Genomic DNA, 15,981 nt, shown 5'->3' on the forward strand with positions numbered 1-15,981 from the left:
AAACAACAATAGTATTCAGGAAAAAGCTTTACGTATATATTTTTTTCATAACTCTGGCTTTATAGCCTATCAACACAATTTAAAAACTAGTATATAGTTTGAAGTCCACACTTTTTATACAAAAATGGAGAATCGGGGTTGTTTTGGGTTGAAAGCATCTTGTTACTATGTCATCTTAAATTGGTCATGCGATTGGTTTACCTTGACTATTTTATTCTTCCTCAGCCAATCAGCAGCACAATCGTCTGTGTTGAAAAATAGTAATGAGTCCACACCGCATTTTCTTGTTAGTAACAGCGTTTTAACGATAGAAATGGTAATTATTCAGATTAGTTACTAATCATTTCTACCACTCATAAATGGTAAATGGACTGATTCTTATATAGCGCTTTTCTACTCTCCTGGAGTACTCAAAGCGCTGTATGCAACGCTGTATACAAACTAGTGACGGTATTTAATAATCTATATCCACAAATGAAAATTGTAAATAAATGACATTAGATGAGCACAAATCTACGGAAGAGGATTAGGGCCACTGGAAAAAAAAAAAGGATTCTGACTTTAATCTCAGAATTCTGACTTTAATCTCAGAATTCTGACTTTTTTCTCAGAATTATGACTTTAATCTCAGAATTCTGACTTTAATCTCAGAATTCTGACTTTTTTCTCAGAATTATGACTTTAATCTCAGAATTCTGACTTTTTTCTCAGAATTATGACTTTAATCTCAGAATTATGACTTTTTTCTCAGAATTCTGACTTTAATCTCAGAATTTTGAGGTGGGCACCTGCAGGCTTCCAGCTTCAGTGACAGCGATGTGTCCAGTTTGGCAGGTGGAGAACTAATTCACTAAATATGGTGGATATAAGTGATTTTTTGCGTGGCCGAGGGGTCCCGAAGATGCTATTTTATTAATGGAAGAGCAGAAGGTGAGTAACAAAAAGAGAAATCGTTTGGTGTCTCCTATTTCTACAGGAAAACAGTTACGGTACAGTTACGGTTAGCATGCTTGTTAGCTTATAATGTTATATAGGAATGAACGTGTTTCACGATGTTACAGTATACTAGGTGAATTGACGTTTTAACTGTTGTTGATCGCAGGATCATCCCAGATGGGTTCGTTGCATTTTATTTTATTGTTCTACTATTTCAGAGTTTTTCAAGGCAGTTAAACGGAGCTGTGTTACAGATGCTAGCCGCCTGCCAATATCACTGATATATTTGATGTGTACAAGTAAGTTACACTTAGTACAGCGGAGGGGTGAATGTTTATGCGGATATTTCACTCAGAAAAATGGGTGGCGTTCATACACAGCCACCAACACAGCCCCGGTTGTTGTTCTGACGGTGGCCGACTGACGATCCCCTCACAACATGTTAGCTAACACAAACTAATGTAGTGCATGTAACTGTGTGTATACATTAGTGGTACAGTGTCGGAAGAAATGAGCAAACTGTTAACTGTTTATAATGACAGAATGACATCATCGTTCTCCTGCACTGTGTAATGTATGTCAGCTCAAGAAGGAAATCATATCTTATACTCTGAGCTGCCCAGTGCACTTAACGCCTACGTGTGGAAATGGTAGGCTACACTACAGTTAACTACCGGTAAAAAACTTAATACAGTATTTGATTTTTTTTTTTTATAGAACAATAAAATAAAAAGTGCTGGCTGAGGAGCGCTGCCGCGTTGAACTTTGACCTCGGAGTGACGTGACGTATGTTCGCACAACCAATAGAAGTGCAGAAAGTCGCAAATCAGGCATATTGTTCGCATAAACACAAAAATAAATAAATAAATAACGAAATAATCCCGATATTGTGCCAAAGACTGATTTACAATGTTACTTTGTGTTCTATGTGTAATACCTTTGCTTAAATGACTAAATGGACTGTGTATTTATGACTCTGCGTTATAGTCCTGCATACATAAGTAACATTCATATGTACAGATAAAAATGTACAGAGATATGTACACAAGCGTGTACACAAAAGTCTACTGCTGATCGAGCTGCTCAGTGGTCGTACAGTCTCATGCAGAGAGCGTGGAGGTGTTGTCCGTTGCCATTCCACCACTCCAGCAGACCACAACATAAAAGACAGCAGACGCCACCACAGTGTCGTAGAACATCCTTAGAAGACGTACTACCTACATCATAACCAATCAAGTCCTGCTTTTTTTAAATACAGAAGAGGATTTATTATTTACTGAAAGGCTATGCCTTAGTTTGCTTCTTTCATTATTGTGTTTCGCCCTGCATAAAATAGATAGCTTTTCTGACAACTACAGTCAGTACTCTCCTACTGGCATTAGCAGTGACCTAACAGCCTTAACCGTAATATTGCTTTGCAGTGTAAATGTTGCAGAAAATGACTGTCTTTTCTTTCTTCTTGTGTGCAGATTGACTGTGACGTCATAGCACTGATGGATGACGCAACTTTGGCAAACTACATGCCCTCGTACGGAGACCGAATTGCCCTCTTCAATTTCTGCAAAAGCAAGCAACCACTGTCAAAAAGAAAACTAGGACTTCTGCAAAAAGTTTGTGAGAAAATGCAAACCAGAAAAGAAAGTCCAAAGGAGAACACTTCACATACAGATGCAGGAATAAGACAGACAAAGAAGCAAAAAGCAACACGAAATGTTGAGATAGGATGGATACACAGTGATGGAAAAATAGCCAAACAGGTGAGAGCGAAGCAGGGAGGTGGCACTAGAAAATTCAAATGGCCACTGATGCTGGATTAAAAGATATTGTTCAGGAAGGAAAGAAACTTTTTTTTCCTGATGGCATATCTCCTAAGGGATGTGAAACAGATTTTGAGTTTGAGGTTTGGGACTTTAAACAGAACCACCTTACTGATGATACCTGCCAGTCTATTGGCAATATGTATGAGGCAGCGAGACTGACAATGTTACGCTTCTACATTGCAACAAAACCAAAAAATCCTGAAGAAGATGCCAGCGAGACATCTGAAGTGGTGTTTGTCTCAGCAAACAGTGGCAGTGACATTAATCCATTGCAAGTGGGGGAAGTCAGGGGTAATTTTGATGAAGTCATCGCTGGTTCAGGAATTTTAGATGATCCAGAAATTACTTTTGGTCCAATTTTTGATGCTGAAGAAGATACAGAAGACACATTAGTCTATGAGGGTTTTCTTGTCCCCCTCAGTCCACCTAATTCAGAGAACGTAATAACAATCACCATACGTCATACTGACACTTTACATGACATGATTACTGCTTTCTTTGATGAGGAGATTTTGAGCAAAACACTGAATGTGAAGCGCATACTTCCAGACAACACAGAAGAACCAGGCACTGGATCAGGAATACTAAGAGATGTACTCACATGCTTCTGGCATGAATTTTATGAGCGATGCACCCTACGTGCAACCGTTAAAGTGCCATTCATTCGCCATGATTTTCCTGCTGAAAAATGGAAGGCAGTTGGGCGAATACTCTTGAAAGGTTACCAAGAATGTCAGTATTTTCCAAATAAACTTGCAATCCCTTTTCTGGAACAAGTGCTTTTCAGTGGTGTTTACAGTGATCTTAAAGCACACTTTCTACAGTTTGTCAGCAGCCAAGAATGTGATGTTTTGATGGAAGCAGTAAAAGATTTCTCTGCAGTTGACTTGGATGATCTTGTGGAAGTTCTTGACAGTTATGGCTGTAGAAAAAGAATCACTGCTGAGACTCTTCCTACAATCCTTGATGAAATAGCACACAAAGAGCTTGTCCAAAAACCATTGTTTGTTATTGACTGCTGGAGGGAGATCATCGACTCCCATATCTCCCTCAGTCCAGAGGGTCTGACCAAATTATTCTCTGAACTGCAACCAACTTCAAAAAAAGTGTGCCAGCTACTGAAATTTGCTGTGGATTTGACTCCACAACAAAAAGAAGTGAAAAATCATCTCAAAAGATTCATCAGAGAGCTGGATAACATTAAACTTCAGAAATGTATGCGTTTCTGCACCGGATCTGACCTTATAGTAACAAACAGTATTTATGTGGAATTTCAAGATATGACAGAATTTACAAGAAGACCAGTCGGACACACGTGTGGGAATGTTCTGCAGCTAGCTAACAGCTATGAAAACTTCCCAGACTTTCGTTCTGAATTTAATGCAGTTCTTGAAAGTAATGTCTGGGTGATGGACATTGTTTACTCTCACAGCAATGCGCTACATTTGAACTGCTCATGCACACTAGACCATAACTGTAAAGAGATGTTAGGAATATGTATTTTTATGTATTTTGAACTTATACAGTATACTTTTTTTAATTAGAGAGAAGTTTCTCATCTCTGTTAGAAGTCCAGTTTTGGCTAATATTTCATTTTGTTTTATCATTTTGAGTTTTACATGATACAGTCACAAAACAAAACGAACGGGTACACTGTTTACTACCATATCCAGAGCTGTCTTCACCAAATCCAAGCTTTCCAGCTGTAAGACAGAAACCTTCAGCAAAAGCATGAAGAAAGATTATTAAAGATCTATAAACTATAATTAAACTGCTCTTAAACTTTCTTTGATGCACCATGTGTGGTGTGAGAGCTCAGCACAGTCAAATACTTTTGTAAGTAATTAGTAGTAAGACTAATTCATTCAGATGGTATTTTCTTATTAGGTCAGGGCTAAAACTGAACATAGTTATAACGTAAAAGTACTGCTGTTATGCAACACTGTATTGTAAAAGGAATAAGTACAATTTTATACTTTAGCATTTGTCATGTCTGAAAATATTTTGCTTTACAGTATATGCAATTTTTAGTTAAGGTAGGTTAAGGTATCAAAGTTTGTCATTTGTTGTTGATTACAAAGGTTCCATTTCAAGTTGGTGAAAATATTTTTTAAAATTCCAGTATTTTCTTAATGCCATATTGTTTCTAAGCATACCTGTTATTCATCCATCAAATTCATTCAAGCTGCTTAAAGGATTCAGTCTGTTTTGAAGACGGTTATTGATTACTGAGATCATAAATAAACACTGTACAGTTCAGTGCAGTGGTCAAGTGCTGTGATTATTCAGGCATCCTTTTGTAATGCCAAATTGTCATGTTCTCAGATATAGTATTAATCTTAACACCTGAAAAAATGTCTTGTTACTGCCAGAAATTATGCATTTTTATTTGTATGCATGTATGTTCTCAGCCATTCACACTTGTTTTTATTTCTATACCATAGATGACACTGGAGGAATATGTGATACCACAATAGCCAGTGTTCATGGTCTTTACAGTAAGTCACTGATGTATACTGATGCATAACAAGACTGTATGAGATCTATAAGTTTGTTTTAAAAGTTGAGTCATTCTTGTTACAGGGCAGTTTATATGGTTATGAGACTTAGCCATGTTATTGGCGTTGGCAAGAACAGGTTTCTTGTAAACTTTTTTTCAATAAAATGTTACTGTACACAGTACATTTGTATTGTTGTTTTGAATTTGTTCATCAAGCTCCTTATCTATTTGAACATGCCAGAATTCAAGAGACTGCCACACATGAGCTCAGTAACATGGAAGAATACCATTTATTTTTAATTTCAAACATTTCATAAAGATACACAAATATAAATGTAAAACATGTTGCACTTAATGTGACAATAACTTGGTTCCACTTGCAGGAACTGTTTTGTTGCACTGTTGCTGGGATACTACAAATAAAAGTCAAAATATTTTTGGTATGTTTCTTATCATTTTAGGATTCATGATATAAAGGAGCCTTGTGTACGACAGCTCACACTGAATCAGTATAGCAATGACTCATGGTCATTTTACATGAAAACCAGCTAAAATATCTTACAACTAACAAGTGAAATACATTAATAATTAAGTGATGGACCTTCATATGGGTAAATGATTATAATAGCTTTGCTTTAATATAATTGCACTAAAAGCTCCCCAAAAGGCATAACGACTTTAAATATTAACAATGATACGTTTATAGAAACATGCTGTTGTCAAGACCTAGAACTGTTAATGCTACTATGGTTTGCTGAAACATACCACAGATAACCCGGGCACTTAGCATATCATATGCTGGTGCCTGGGTTTCCATCCATGAATATTAAGAGTAAAGGTTGATACAGAAAACAATGAGCAGGGAGCTGGTCAGTTTATATTTTATATACTATGCACATGTCTGGCAACAAAACACAGAAATTTATATTGCAATTTACTGGTAGGCAGGTTTACACCACTTATGATTCAATCAAAAATATAACATTTGTAAATGCAGTTTAATGTATGGCCTTTTAATAGGATTGACATGTTTCATAACTGACTGATAATATCACAATATTCAGCTTTTTCAAAGTAATATATAAACACTTCTGTTTAATGGTAGTGTGAATGTAGAAAAACAATCAAATTTGGGGGGGGGAGATACCAACCAAACTGTATTTATTACTATGATCAACATAAAATGATACTAGTTGGTGCTGACCTCCTATCAGCACTCTGAATTTACATTACAGCAGAAATAAGCAGAAATATTCTGAGAGAATGACCTGAAAAATGGCATGTTCGGTCACACCTAAAAGATGTCTTTCATTTAATGCAGTGCAGAAATACCTGCATAAAAGGTACCTGTAAGACATGGCACCTACTATCAAATCACGTTATCAAGATAAAGAGAAATATTTTGTATTTATTTGTACATTTACACACTGAAGTTCCTTAAATACTTTGCAGTATTTCTTCTCTTAACCTAATATACAGATCCGCAGCACCAAGTGGATCTCCTGGGGCATCCCATTCATTTTCTACCATAAGCAGACAACACAGTTCAAAGACTGTTTCATCACAGGGGTGTTGACCTTTTGGGCTACACTCTTCCATACACAAAGTGATATCCTCCATAGAAATAGGCTTCAGTCTATCCTCAGCACTGTGCAGCTCTGGAAATGAGTACATTACTACTGGTCGACCCAATGCTGCACTATCACTTGGCCGGATTTTGTGCGAGTTCCATGCGTTCACAACTTCATCAAGTTCATCCTACATGAAAAACAACACAATATAAGTATATGAAACAGACCATGTACCAGTAGATTTAGCCAAAGTTGAGGCTTATTAACTCATTAATCAACAGACATAGAAAGTGACCTCTAATTAATGTAAAACCAAGCAGCAACAACAAAATAGCACTTTCACTAAACAGCACATGGACACAGAATGATGCTGCATGATTCTACTGTTGAATAGATAGCCCAACACTTTATACTCAGTGTGCAATGATTCTACAATATATTTTCAATAGAGAATTAACCAAATGATAGGATTGCTTTCTGAAACCGTGCCCAAAGGACCACTAGGTAACAGACTCCATAGTAATTTAAACCATGTGGCAATAAAAAAAAAAAAAATGCTCCATGCACCTGTGCTGAGAAAGGTGCAGTTACTTCCACTGATAACATGAATACAATTCCATCAAAGTATTAAAATGGAATCCCAAAAAGTTGATTCTGTTCATCTGGATGTAGCGTTTTCAGTGTGAGAAATGTTCTGTCAAAAAAATTCCTTACCTGGCTGATTGAGCATGCATCAAGACATATTAACTCATTCACTGCCATTGACGTCTATAGCCGTCAATGGCAGTGAATGAGTCAATGGGTTTAACTCATTCACTGCCAATGGCTGGCAGTGAATGAGTTAAAATGGAAATAAAATTCATATTTAATTTAAAGAAAAAAAAAAGTTCTAACCATATTTATATTTTCTATTTATGCAGCTAAGACATTACATAGCATGAGCACATGCTTTTACCTGAATAAGATTGAGAAAGCAGAATTGGATAAGACTTTTGTCCAAAAAATCCCCTGTGAAGTGGCCATCATCCTGAAAAGTTTGAAATAAGTTCATCCAAAATTGTGCACTCTGTTTGCGTAGGGTAGCCCACCATCCTTCTATACGTTGGTTGGCCGTACTTCTTCCGTAAAGGAAACTTTTCTCACCTGCAAAACTGTCTGTGTGGTTTCTCCGTAAAAACATCTGCATTTGTTCGACACAACCATTTTCGGTACCTCGGTCAGCACATAACCTTTCTGGACATCCACTGATGCATGAAACTGTTTTCAGAAAATAACTTGCAATCAATTTAGGGTCATTGTTTGTGGTATAAGCCTCCATCCATAAAACATGGCGGCTAAAACCATCTATGCAGCCACTGATAGCAATACCATATGGTTTCAACTTGTCATAGCCATCCATGTGCCAGAGAGCATTTGGCCCTCTGCAGCTGTACTGTCGTCTTCTCAACCATCGAGCTCGTCTCAGTTCCACACCTTGAGGGTCAAGCAATTTGATTATGCATCTTACAGTATCTTGTGACACCACAAATCCATGTTGAATTGCACGTAGATGTAGCCAACGATAACCTTGCATCTGTCCATTTGTCATGATCTCTTGTTGGACAAAGGCTAGCACTTCCTCGAAGTTTGATTGATTCTTCCTTCTAAAAAGCCCAAGTCTTTTACAAATTCTCTTTAGAGTTCGAACACTTATAATTGTCTGATGACTATGTGCTAAAATTGAAAGTATTTCTTTGTTACTGAAAGAAAGTCTGAAATACAGTCTTATTAAGTCATGCAAATCTGATATGTCAGCCACTGTTTCTCTCACTTTGAGAGGTGAACTTTTTGCAGAAGTCCTAGTTTTCTTTTTGACAGTGGTTGCTTGCTTTTGCAGAAATTGAAGAGGGCAATTCGGTCTCCGTACGAGGGCATGTAGTTTGCCAAAGTTGCATCATCCATCAGTGCTATGACGTCACAGTCAATCTGCACACAAGAAGAAAGAAAAGACAGTCATTTTCTGCAACATTTACACTGCAAAGCAATATTACGGTTAAGGCTGTTAGGTCACTGCTAATGCCAGTAGGAGAGTACTGACTGTAGTTGTCAGAAAAGCTATCTATTTTATGCAGGGCGAAACACAATAATGAAAGAAGCAAACTAAGGCATAGCCTTTCAGTAAATAATAAATCCTCTTCTGTATTTAAAAAAAGCAGGACTTGATTGGTTATGATGTAGGTAGTACGTCTTCTAAGGATGTTCTACGACACTGTGGTGGCGTCTGCTGTCTTTTATGTTGTGGTCTGCTGGAGTGGTGGAATGGCAACGGACAACACCTCCACGCTCTCTGCATGAGACTGTACGACCACTGAGCAGCTCGATCAGCAGTAGACTTTTGTGTACACGCTTGTGTACATATCTCTGTACATTTTTATCTGTACATATGAATGTTACTTATGTATGCAGGACTATAACGCAGAGTCATAAATACACAGTCCATTTAGTCATTTAAGCAAAGGTATTACACATAGAACACAAAGTAACATTGTAAATCAGTCTTTGGCACAATATCGGGATTATTTCGTTATTTATTTATTTACTTTTGTGTTTATGCGAACAATATGCCTGATTTGCGACTTTCTGCACTTCTATTGGTTGTGCGAACATACGTCACGTCACTCCGAGGTCAAAGTTCAACGCGGCAGCGCTCCTCAGCCAGCACTTTTTATTTTATTGTTCTATAAAAAAAAAAAATCAAATACTGTATTAAGTTTTTTACCGGTAGTTAACTGTAGTGTAGCCTACCATTTCCACACGTAGGCGTTAAGTGCACTGGGCAGCTCAGAGTATAAGATATGATTTCCTTCTTGAGCTGACATACATTACACAGTGCAGGAGAACGATGATGTCATTCTGTCATTATAAACAGTTAACAGTTTGCTCATTTCTTCCGACACTGTACCACTAATGTATACACACAGTTACATGCACTACATTAGTTTGTGTTAGCTAACATGTTGTGAGGGGATCGTCAGTCGGCCACCGTCAGAACAACAACCGGGGCTGTGTTGGTGGCTGTGTATGAACGCCACCCATTTTTCTGAGTGAAATATCCGCATAAACATTCATTACAGTTTCTCCCCTCCGCTGTACTAAGTGTAACTTACTTGTACACATCAAATATATCAGTGATATTGGCAGGCGGCTAGCATCTGTAACACAGCTCCGTTTAACTGCCTTGAAAAACTCTGAAATAGTAGAACAATAAAATAAAATGCAACGAACCCATCTGGGATGATCCTGCGATCAACAACAGTTAAAACGTCAATTCACCTAGTATACTGTAACATCGTGAAACACGTTCATTCCTATATAACATTATAAGCTAACAAGCATGCTAACCGTAACTGTACCGTAACTGTTTTCCTGTAGAAATAGGAGACACCAAACGATTTCTCTTTTTGTTACTCACCTTCTGCTCTTCCATTAATAAAATAGCATCTTCGGGACCCCTCGGCCACGCAAAAAATCACTTATATCCACCATATTTAGTGAATTAGTTCTCCACCTGCCAAACTGGACACATCGCTGTCACTGAAGCTGGAAGCCTGCAGGTGCCCACCTCAAAATTCTGAGATTAAAGTCAGAATTCTGAGAAAAAAGTCAGAATTCTGAGATTAAAGTCATAATTCTGAGAAAAAAGTCAGAATTCTGAGATTAAAGTCATAATTCTGAGAAAAAAGTCAGAATTCTGAGATTAAAGTCATAATTCTGAGAAAAAAGTCAGAATTCTGAGATTAAAGTCAGAATTCTGAGAAAAAAGTCAGAATTCTGAGATTAAAGTCAGAATTCTGAGATTAAAGTCAGAATCCTTTTTTTTTCCCAGTGGCCCTAATCCTCTTCCGTAGATTTGTGCTCATCTAATGTCATTTATTTACAATTTTCATTTGTGGATATAGATTATTAAATACCGTCACTAGTTTGTATACAGCGTTGCATACAGCGCTTTGAGTACTCCAGGAGAGTAGAAAAGCGCTATATAAGAATCAGTCCATTTACCATTTATGAGTGGTAGAAATGATTAGTGGTTACTGTTATTCCCATCAGTGTTATTCCCATCAGTGATGGGAATAACAGTAACTAATCTGAATAATTACCATTTCTATCGTTAAAACGCTGTTACTAACAAGAAAATGCGGTGTGGACTCATTACTATTTTTCAACACAGACGATTGTGCTGCTGATTGGCTGAGGAAGAATAAAATAGTCAAGGTAAACCAATCGCATGACCAATTTAAGATGACATAGTAACAAGATGCTTTCAACCCAAAACAACCCCGATTCTCCATTTTTGTATAAAAAGTGTGGACTTCAAACTATATACTAGTTTTTAAATTGTGTTGATAGGCTATAAAGCCAGAGTTATGAAAAAAATATATACGTAAAGCTTTTTCCTGAATACTATTGTTGTTTATATTTACTGGGGGAAAAACGGTAAATCAAATAAAAAAATAATAATACGGCATCATGGCATTTGATTGTTTAGAAAGGCGGAGAAGTTTTATGAGTGATGGCAGCGAAAGAGAGAGAGAGCAAAAGAGCGAGAGAGAGAAAGAAAGTTTTGAGATGTGAAAGAATTGTGACTTTTAGCGTGTTTGGAGTTTAAAGTTAGTGTTTTGTGTTGTGAAGTTAGTGAGTAGTGTAGTCGATAGTTTTGTTGTCACACAGGCAAAGTCACACAGGTTCAAGGATGCATCACTGCCACGCAGTGGCTCCAATATGGAGGTGCCTTTATTTACAAACTATAAAACATCGACATTTCATATCAGAATAACATCTGTACTGTTTGAAATCCACGTAAAACACATCAGTGGTATTTTATTGGTGTTGTTTGAATCACTCTCACACAGAGATGTTTTCCAGCTGCTAACTTCATTCATGCAGCGTTAGAGTTGAACAGATTTAGAAGACAGAAGTGTTTGTTTTTATTTACATGAGTAACGTTAAAGTTTTAGAAACAACTTTACTCTGATTTAAAATGTCCTGTTGATCAGTCTCATGATGAATCTTCATGTCTCTGTCATGATCAGTTTTTTGAGTAGAAGAAGATTGATTTGTTTCATTAAACTAAAACCTATGAAAATACCATAATCATTCAGATCAACAGAAACATGGAGTGTGTTTGTGCGCAGACCAGTGTTGGAGTCCACAGTCATCTCCTCTCTGGTCAGAGCAGCGGACTGCAGATTCACCCACTTCCTGTAAGCAGACTGTCGTTATTGGACATCAGGCTGAGCTCTCAACAACCAGTTGCACAGTGAAGCCCTGAGCTTTACATCATGCAGTAGCAGGTGAACAGCCTGTGAGACAGTCTCATTCTTCCGTCTTATTTTGGATCGAATAGGCATTTGCTGGGAAGGTCTATGCCATCCCGCTCACCTCTTTCCTGCACACGTTGTCTTCACCGCCTTTTGTGCCAAGGCTGAGTGACCTAAGCATCTCTACTGGCAGGTGATGTATCACTGAGGTTGTGTTGTGCCAGTGCACCTCAGCCGTCTTAGATCATGTGTCTGCAGCAGGTTTTTCCTCAACGGGTCTAAAGATCAGCTTCATAAATGATTTTCTGTTTGTTTGTGAAATCTGATCATTCGCCCCATCAAAATAGAGAAACCTCTGTGTGGCAGCCATCTTTTTTTGGGTCAAGACAGCAAACAGAATCTGAAGGTTTGTGATTGTCGTCACAAAGCCGAGGATTCAAAGCAGAGATACGCCGTCAGATTCCCGAGCTCCTGGAATCCTATGTGGAGACAAACTTGCTGTTTGACAGGAAGTAGGAGAGGCCGCACATTTTCATGCCTCAGTTAATGACCTGAAAATCCGGCTTCCCGTTTGCAGGACTGAGATAAATAAATCTGGATTTACCAAAATACCAAGGTGTGACTTCAGGAACAACGCTATTTGTACAGCTGTCAGAGCTCAGTGTGGACGGCTAATCACAGACAGATTGATGCAGTTGGTTAGAAATCATTTAATATTTGTTTACAGGAAATAAACTCTAATTAAATGAAAGTTACAGTGACTTACTGCGCCACCATGTGATACAGAAAAGAACAGGCCAAAGCAGCTGGTGGTAGTTACTCAAGCTAACTCAGATCAGCTGGAGAGAAAGACACTAAATTAACATCAGTGGTACTGAAAGCAGCTGTAGATAATCTTACATCTATGCAAATATTTGGTTCAGATGAAAACAGTTTGATGATGCCCTCAGGTGCATGACTGTCATCACTGACAAATGAAAACAATTTAACCTGATTTATTTCATTCTGTTACAGAAAATAGAGAATGAAACAAAAATAAATACAGCAGAAGGTTTGGATCAAATCCAGCTCAGCATTTCCAAACATCAGTGGTTTTTACACCTACATCAAGATTTGTGTGTCTGCAGAGTCCCAGCAGACATGTGACGGACACAGGTCCTCCTCCTCAGACTCACTTGACCACACACTCAGGTGTAGTCAAGTCAGGTGAGTCGCACCTGTGACACGTTCATTGCCCCCCTCTTGAACTGTGGTGTAACATGGCCTGGCGGCAGAGGCGGAGAGCACCACCTGAAGTCAGAAACAATAAAGTGAAAACTGTGCTGCCACATTAGAAACACATCTAAGTGATGTCACATTCCTGTTGTCGCTCTGTCACACTGACCTCTGCATTCAGCTTCCTTCTCTTCACATCGTCATACACATGAAACATCAGCAGCTCGCAGGTCTTCTTGTGATCTCAGCCTGCATTCGAGCCACAGCACAGAACACCAACCCTCTCTGCTCGAGGGCTAGCATCTGTAACTGATCTGGGACTCGTGTGCCAAAGCGTTATTAAAAAGGACTCGACTCCTCAGCAACTGACAGTGTGTTTGTCACATTCAGACTGACCCAAGGACCTACCTCTCACAGCCAGCAGCTGACCTTTGGCCTCCAACATGCAGTTGGATCACAAACTCTTTTGACTCAGTCAAACCTCAGAGAGGTGTTGTGAGTCATATTGCAGGTTCTGCTTTCATTCTGGTGTCTGAAGAGGTCCAGCCCACAAAGCAGATCTTCAGTCTGTCAGTCCATCTGCAGCTCCCCCGTGTGGACAGACGCTGAACCAGTTTTTCACAAAGTGTGACTAGCAGCATCAGACTCACAGCTTCCTGTAGAGAACAGGTGCCAAACTCGAGGGCCAGTGTCCTGAAACTTTTAAATGTGTCCCTGCTGCAACATACCAGAATTAAAATTGGTAGGTCATTAGCAAGACTATAGAACTTGACTGCATGCTGAGGAGGCAATTCAGGCCATGTCCACACTTATACGTTTTCGTTTGAAAACACATCTTTTTCTCTTCGTTTTGGCCTTCCGTCCACACTGAGACTTCATTTTTGGTCAAGGAAAACGCTGTGTTTTGAAAACACTTTCCAAACCGGATATATTTGAAAATGCCGTTTTCATGTCGCAGTGTGGACAGCGAATCACAGTGTGGTGACACTGTGGTAAAACGATGACACATTTTAGTCATGTGATGCAGTCATGTGACCAATTAAATTAAACTTAGGCTACGTTCACACTGCAGGCGAAAGCGCATCAAATCTGACTTTTTTGACCCTATGCAACCCATATCCGATCATGCTATGACAGTGTGAACAGCACAAATCCGATATTTTTAAATCCGATCAGGGTCACTTTTGTATGTGGTACTGAATCCGATACATATCTGATGTTTTAGAAAGCGACTGCTGTTTGAATGGTCATGTCGCATTAAATCCGTCTTTTACGTCACTGACACAAGACAGATGCCAATTATCAGCGCCTGAAAAGCACCCGATAAGACATCGTGAACGCTTCTTGGTCATCCCGTGTAGATGTTAGTGAAACGTACAGAAAATGGGAACATTTTATTTGTACTGTATTATCTGCAGATTCTGACAGACATTTCTAACTATCCTTTGAAGCACCGCTCCTCTCTAAAACAGCAATAAGGATAATTATTAGGCCATTTGTAAATAACAAAATAACTTTATAACTTAAAGCAAATTTGGGAAACATAAAGTCCGAAGTCTTTATATTAAGGGCCATCAGTCAAACAATACTGTTTGGTCTGGGTCTAAACAAAGCGCGTTGTGTGTGATGTCTTCTTTTGCGCATGCGGGCTGCTTTGAGGGTTCACACTAGAGCTTGTTTGCTGTCACATTGTATTTGTAGTGTGAACAAGCAGAGAAAAAAAAATTGGATTTGATCAAAAAATCAGAATTGAGCATTAAGCCCTGCAGTGTGAACGTAGCCTAATATAGCGGAGGGTATTTTCGGCCGTTTCAATGTGGACGCACAACGTGAAAACGATAGTGTGGACACAGAGCGTTTTCAAAAGAAAACACAGTTTTCAAATTTATCCGGGCTAGTGTAGATATAGCCTCAGCCATTTGATTCATGTTACAGCAGCTCATAAGTGAATGAACATGGTGCAACAAAAGTACTTTTAGAAGTACAATTTCCCAAAAACTTACATTTATTTAAATTTACTTGAGTAAGGTTGGGGATTGCCACCTCAGCATGCAGTCAAGTCTTGCTAATAACCTAATTTTAATCAGGTGTGTTGCAGCAGGGACACATGAAAAAGTTTCAGGACACCAGCCCTCAAGTTTGACACCTGTGCTCTACAGGGAGCTGTGAGGCTGATGTTGAGGACTGGAGTTTGACACCCTGCTGCAGAGGAACATTACAGACCCTCCTCTTGTGGATATTTTAATCCAAACAGAGACAAAAGTCTGGTTTTAACATTTTCAGATTCAAAGGTGATCTGACGGTGGAGATGGACATCTGCGGCCTTGTGTTGATGACATTCTGATCAAATGTTATTTTTATGTCTCATCTTCAGAATCTTTAGAAAAATTAAAACAAGTATTTCTGAGTGAGATGCAGTTTCCTGGAAATATTTCAGAATAAAAGCCTCACTAAACACTCAATTTGAAACAGGAAGCACTGAGGTTGCATGATCAACATCAATAAAAATCTTCAAAATAATTGTGATTATATTCCAATCAGATAGGAAGGTCAAAGGTCAGCTGAATCTCAGAGCCCATGTGAATGAAAAACATTTATGTGGAGCATTTAAACACCAACACTGGACCCGTTTCCCGCTGGCC

General features: G+C 38.6%; 2 protein-coding genes across 3 annotated transcripts; one reads left to right on the forward strand and one right to left on the reverse strand.

Moving 5' to 3' along the window:
- The first annotated feature begins 794 nt into the window (after window positions 1–794).
- Window positions 795–5,435, forward strand: LOC146692619 (uncharacterized). The gene is made up of 2 exons (XM_085432774.1): window positions 795–930; window positions 2,406–5,435. Exon 2 carries the CDS (start codon window positions 2,732–2,734, stop codon window positions 4,298–4,300), a length of 1,569 nt encoding a protein of 522 aa, XP_085288900.1. The 5' UTR covers window positions 795–930; window positions 2,406–2,731; the 3' UTR covers window positions 4,301–5,435.
- An 813-nt stretch (window positions 5,436–6,248) lies between these two features.
- LOC146692620 (uncharacterized) lies at window positions 6,249–10,433 on the reverse strand. 2 transcript variants are annotated; one of them, XM_085432784.1, is made up of 3 exons: window positions 10,279–10,433; window positions 7,783–8,792; window positions 6,249–7,014 (listed from the first exon to the last, which is right to left on the reverse strand). In XM_085432784.1, the coding sequence occupies exons 2-3, from the start codon at window positions 8,413–8,415 to the stop codon at window positions 6,694–6,696; spliced, it is 954 nt and encodes a 317-aa protein (XP_085288910.1). In that variant the 5' UTR covers window positions 8,416–8,792; window positions 10,279–10,433; the 3' UTR covers window positions 6,249–6,693. The 2 variants fall into 2 exon arrangements, with proteins under 2 accessions (XP_085288910.1, XP_085288911.1); XM_085432785.1 differs by lacking the exon at window positions 10,279–10,433 and adding an exon at window positions 9,974–10,216.
- Window positions 10,434–15,981: the final 5,548 nt, after the last annotated feature.

This window comes from Copadichromis virginalis, linkage group LG15, assembly GCF_057382275.1.
Source record: "Copadichromis virginalis isolate Kocher_CV1m ecotype Utaka linkage group LG15, C_Virginalis_male_GT1.1, whole genome shotgun sequence".
NCBI classification, from domain to species: Eukaryota; Metazoa; Chordata; class Actinopteri; order Cichliformes; family Cichlidae; genus Copadichromis; species Copadichromis virginalis.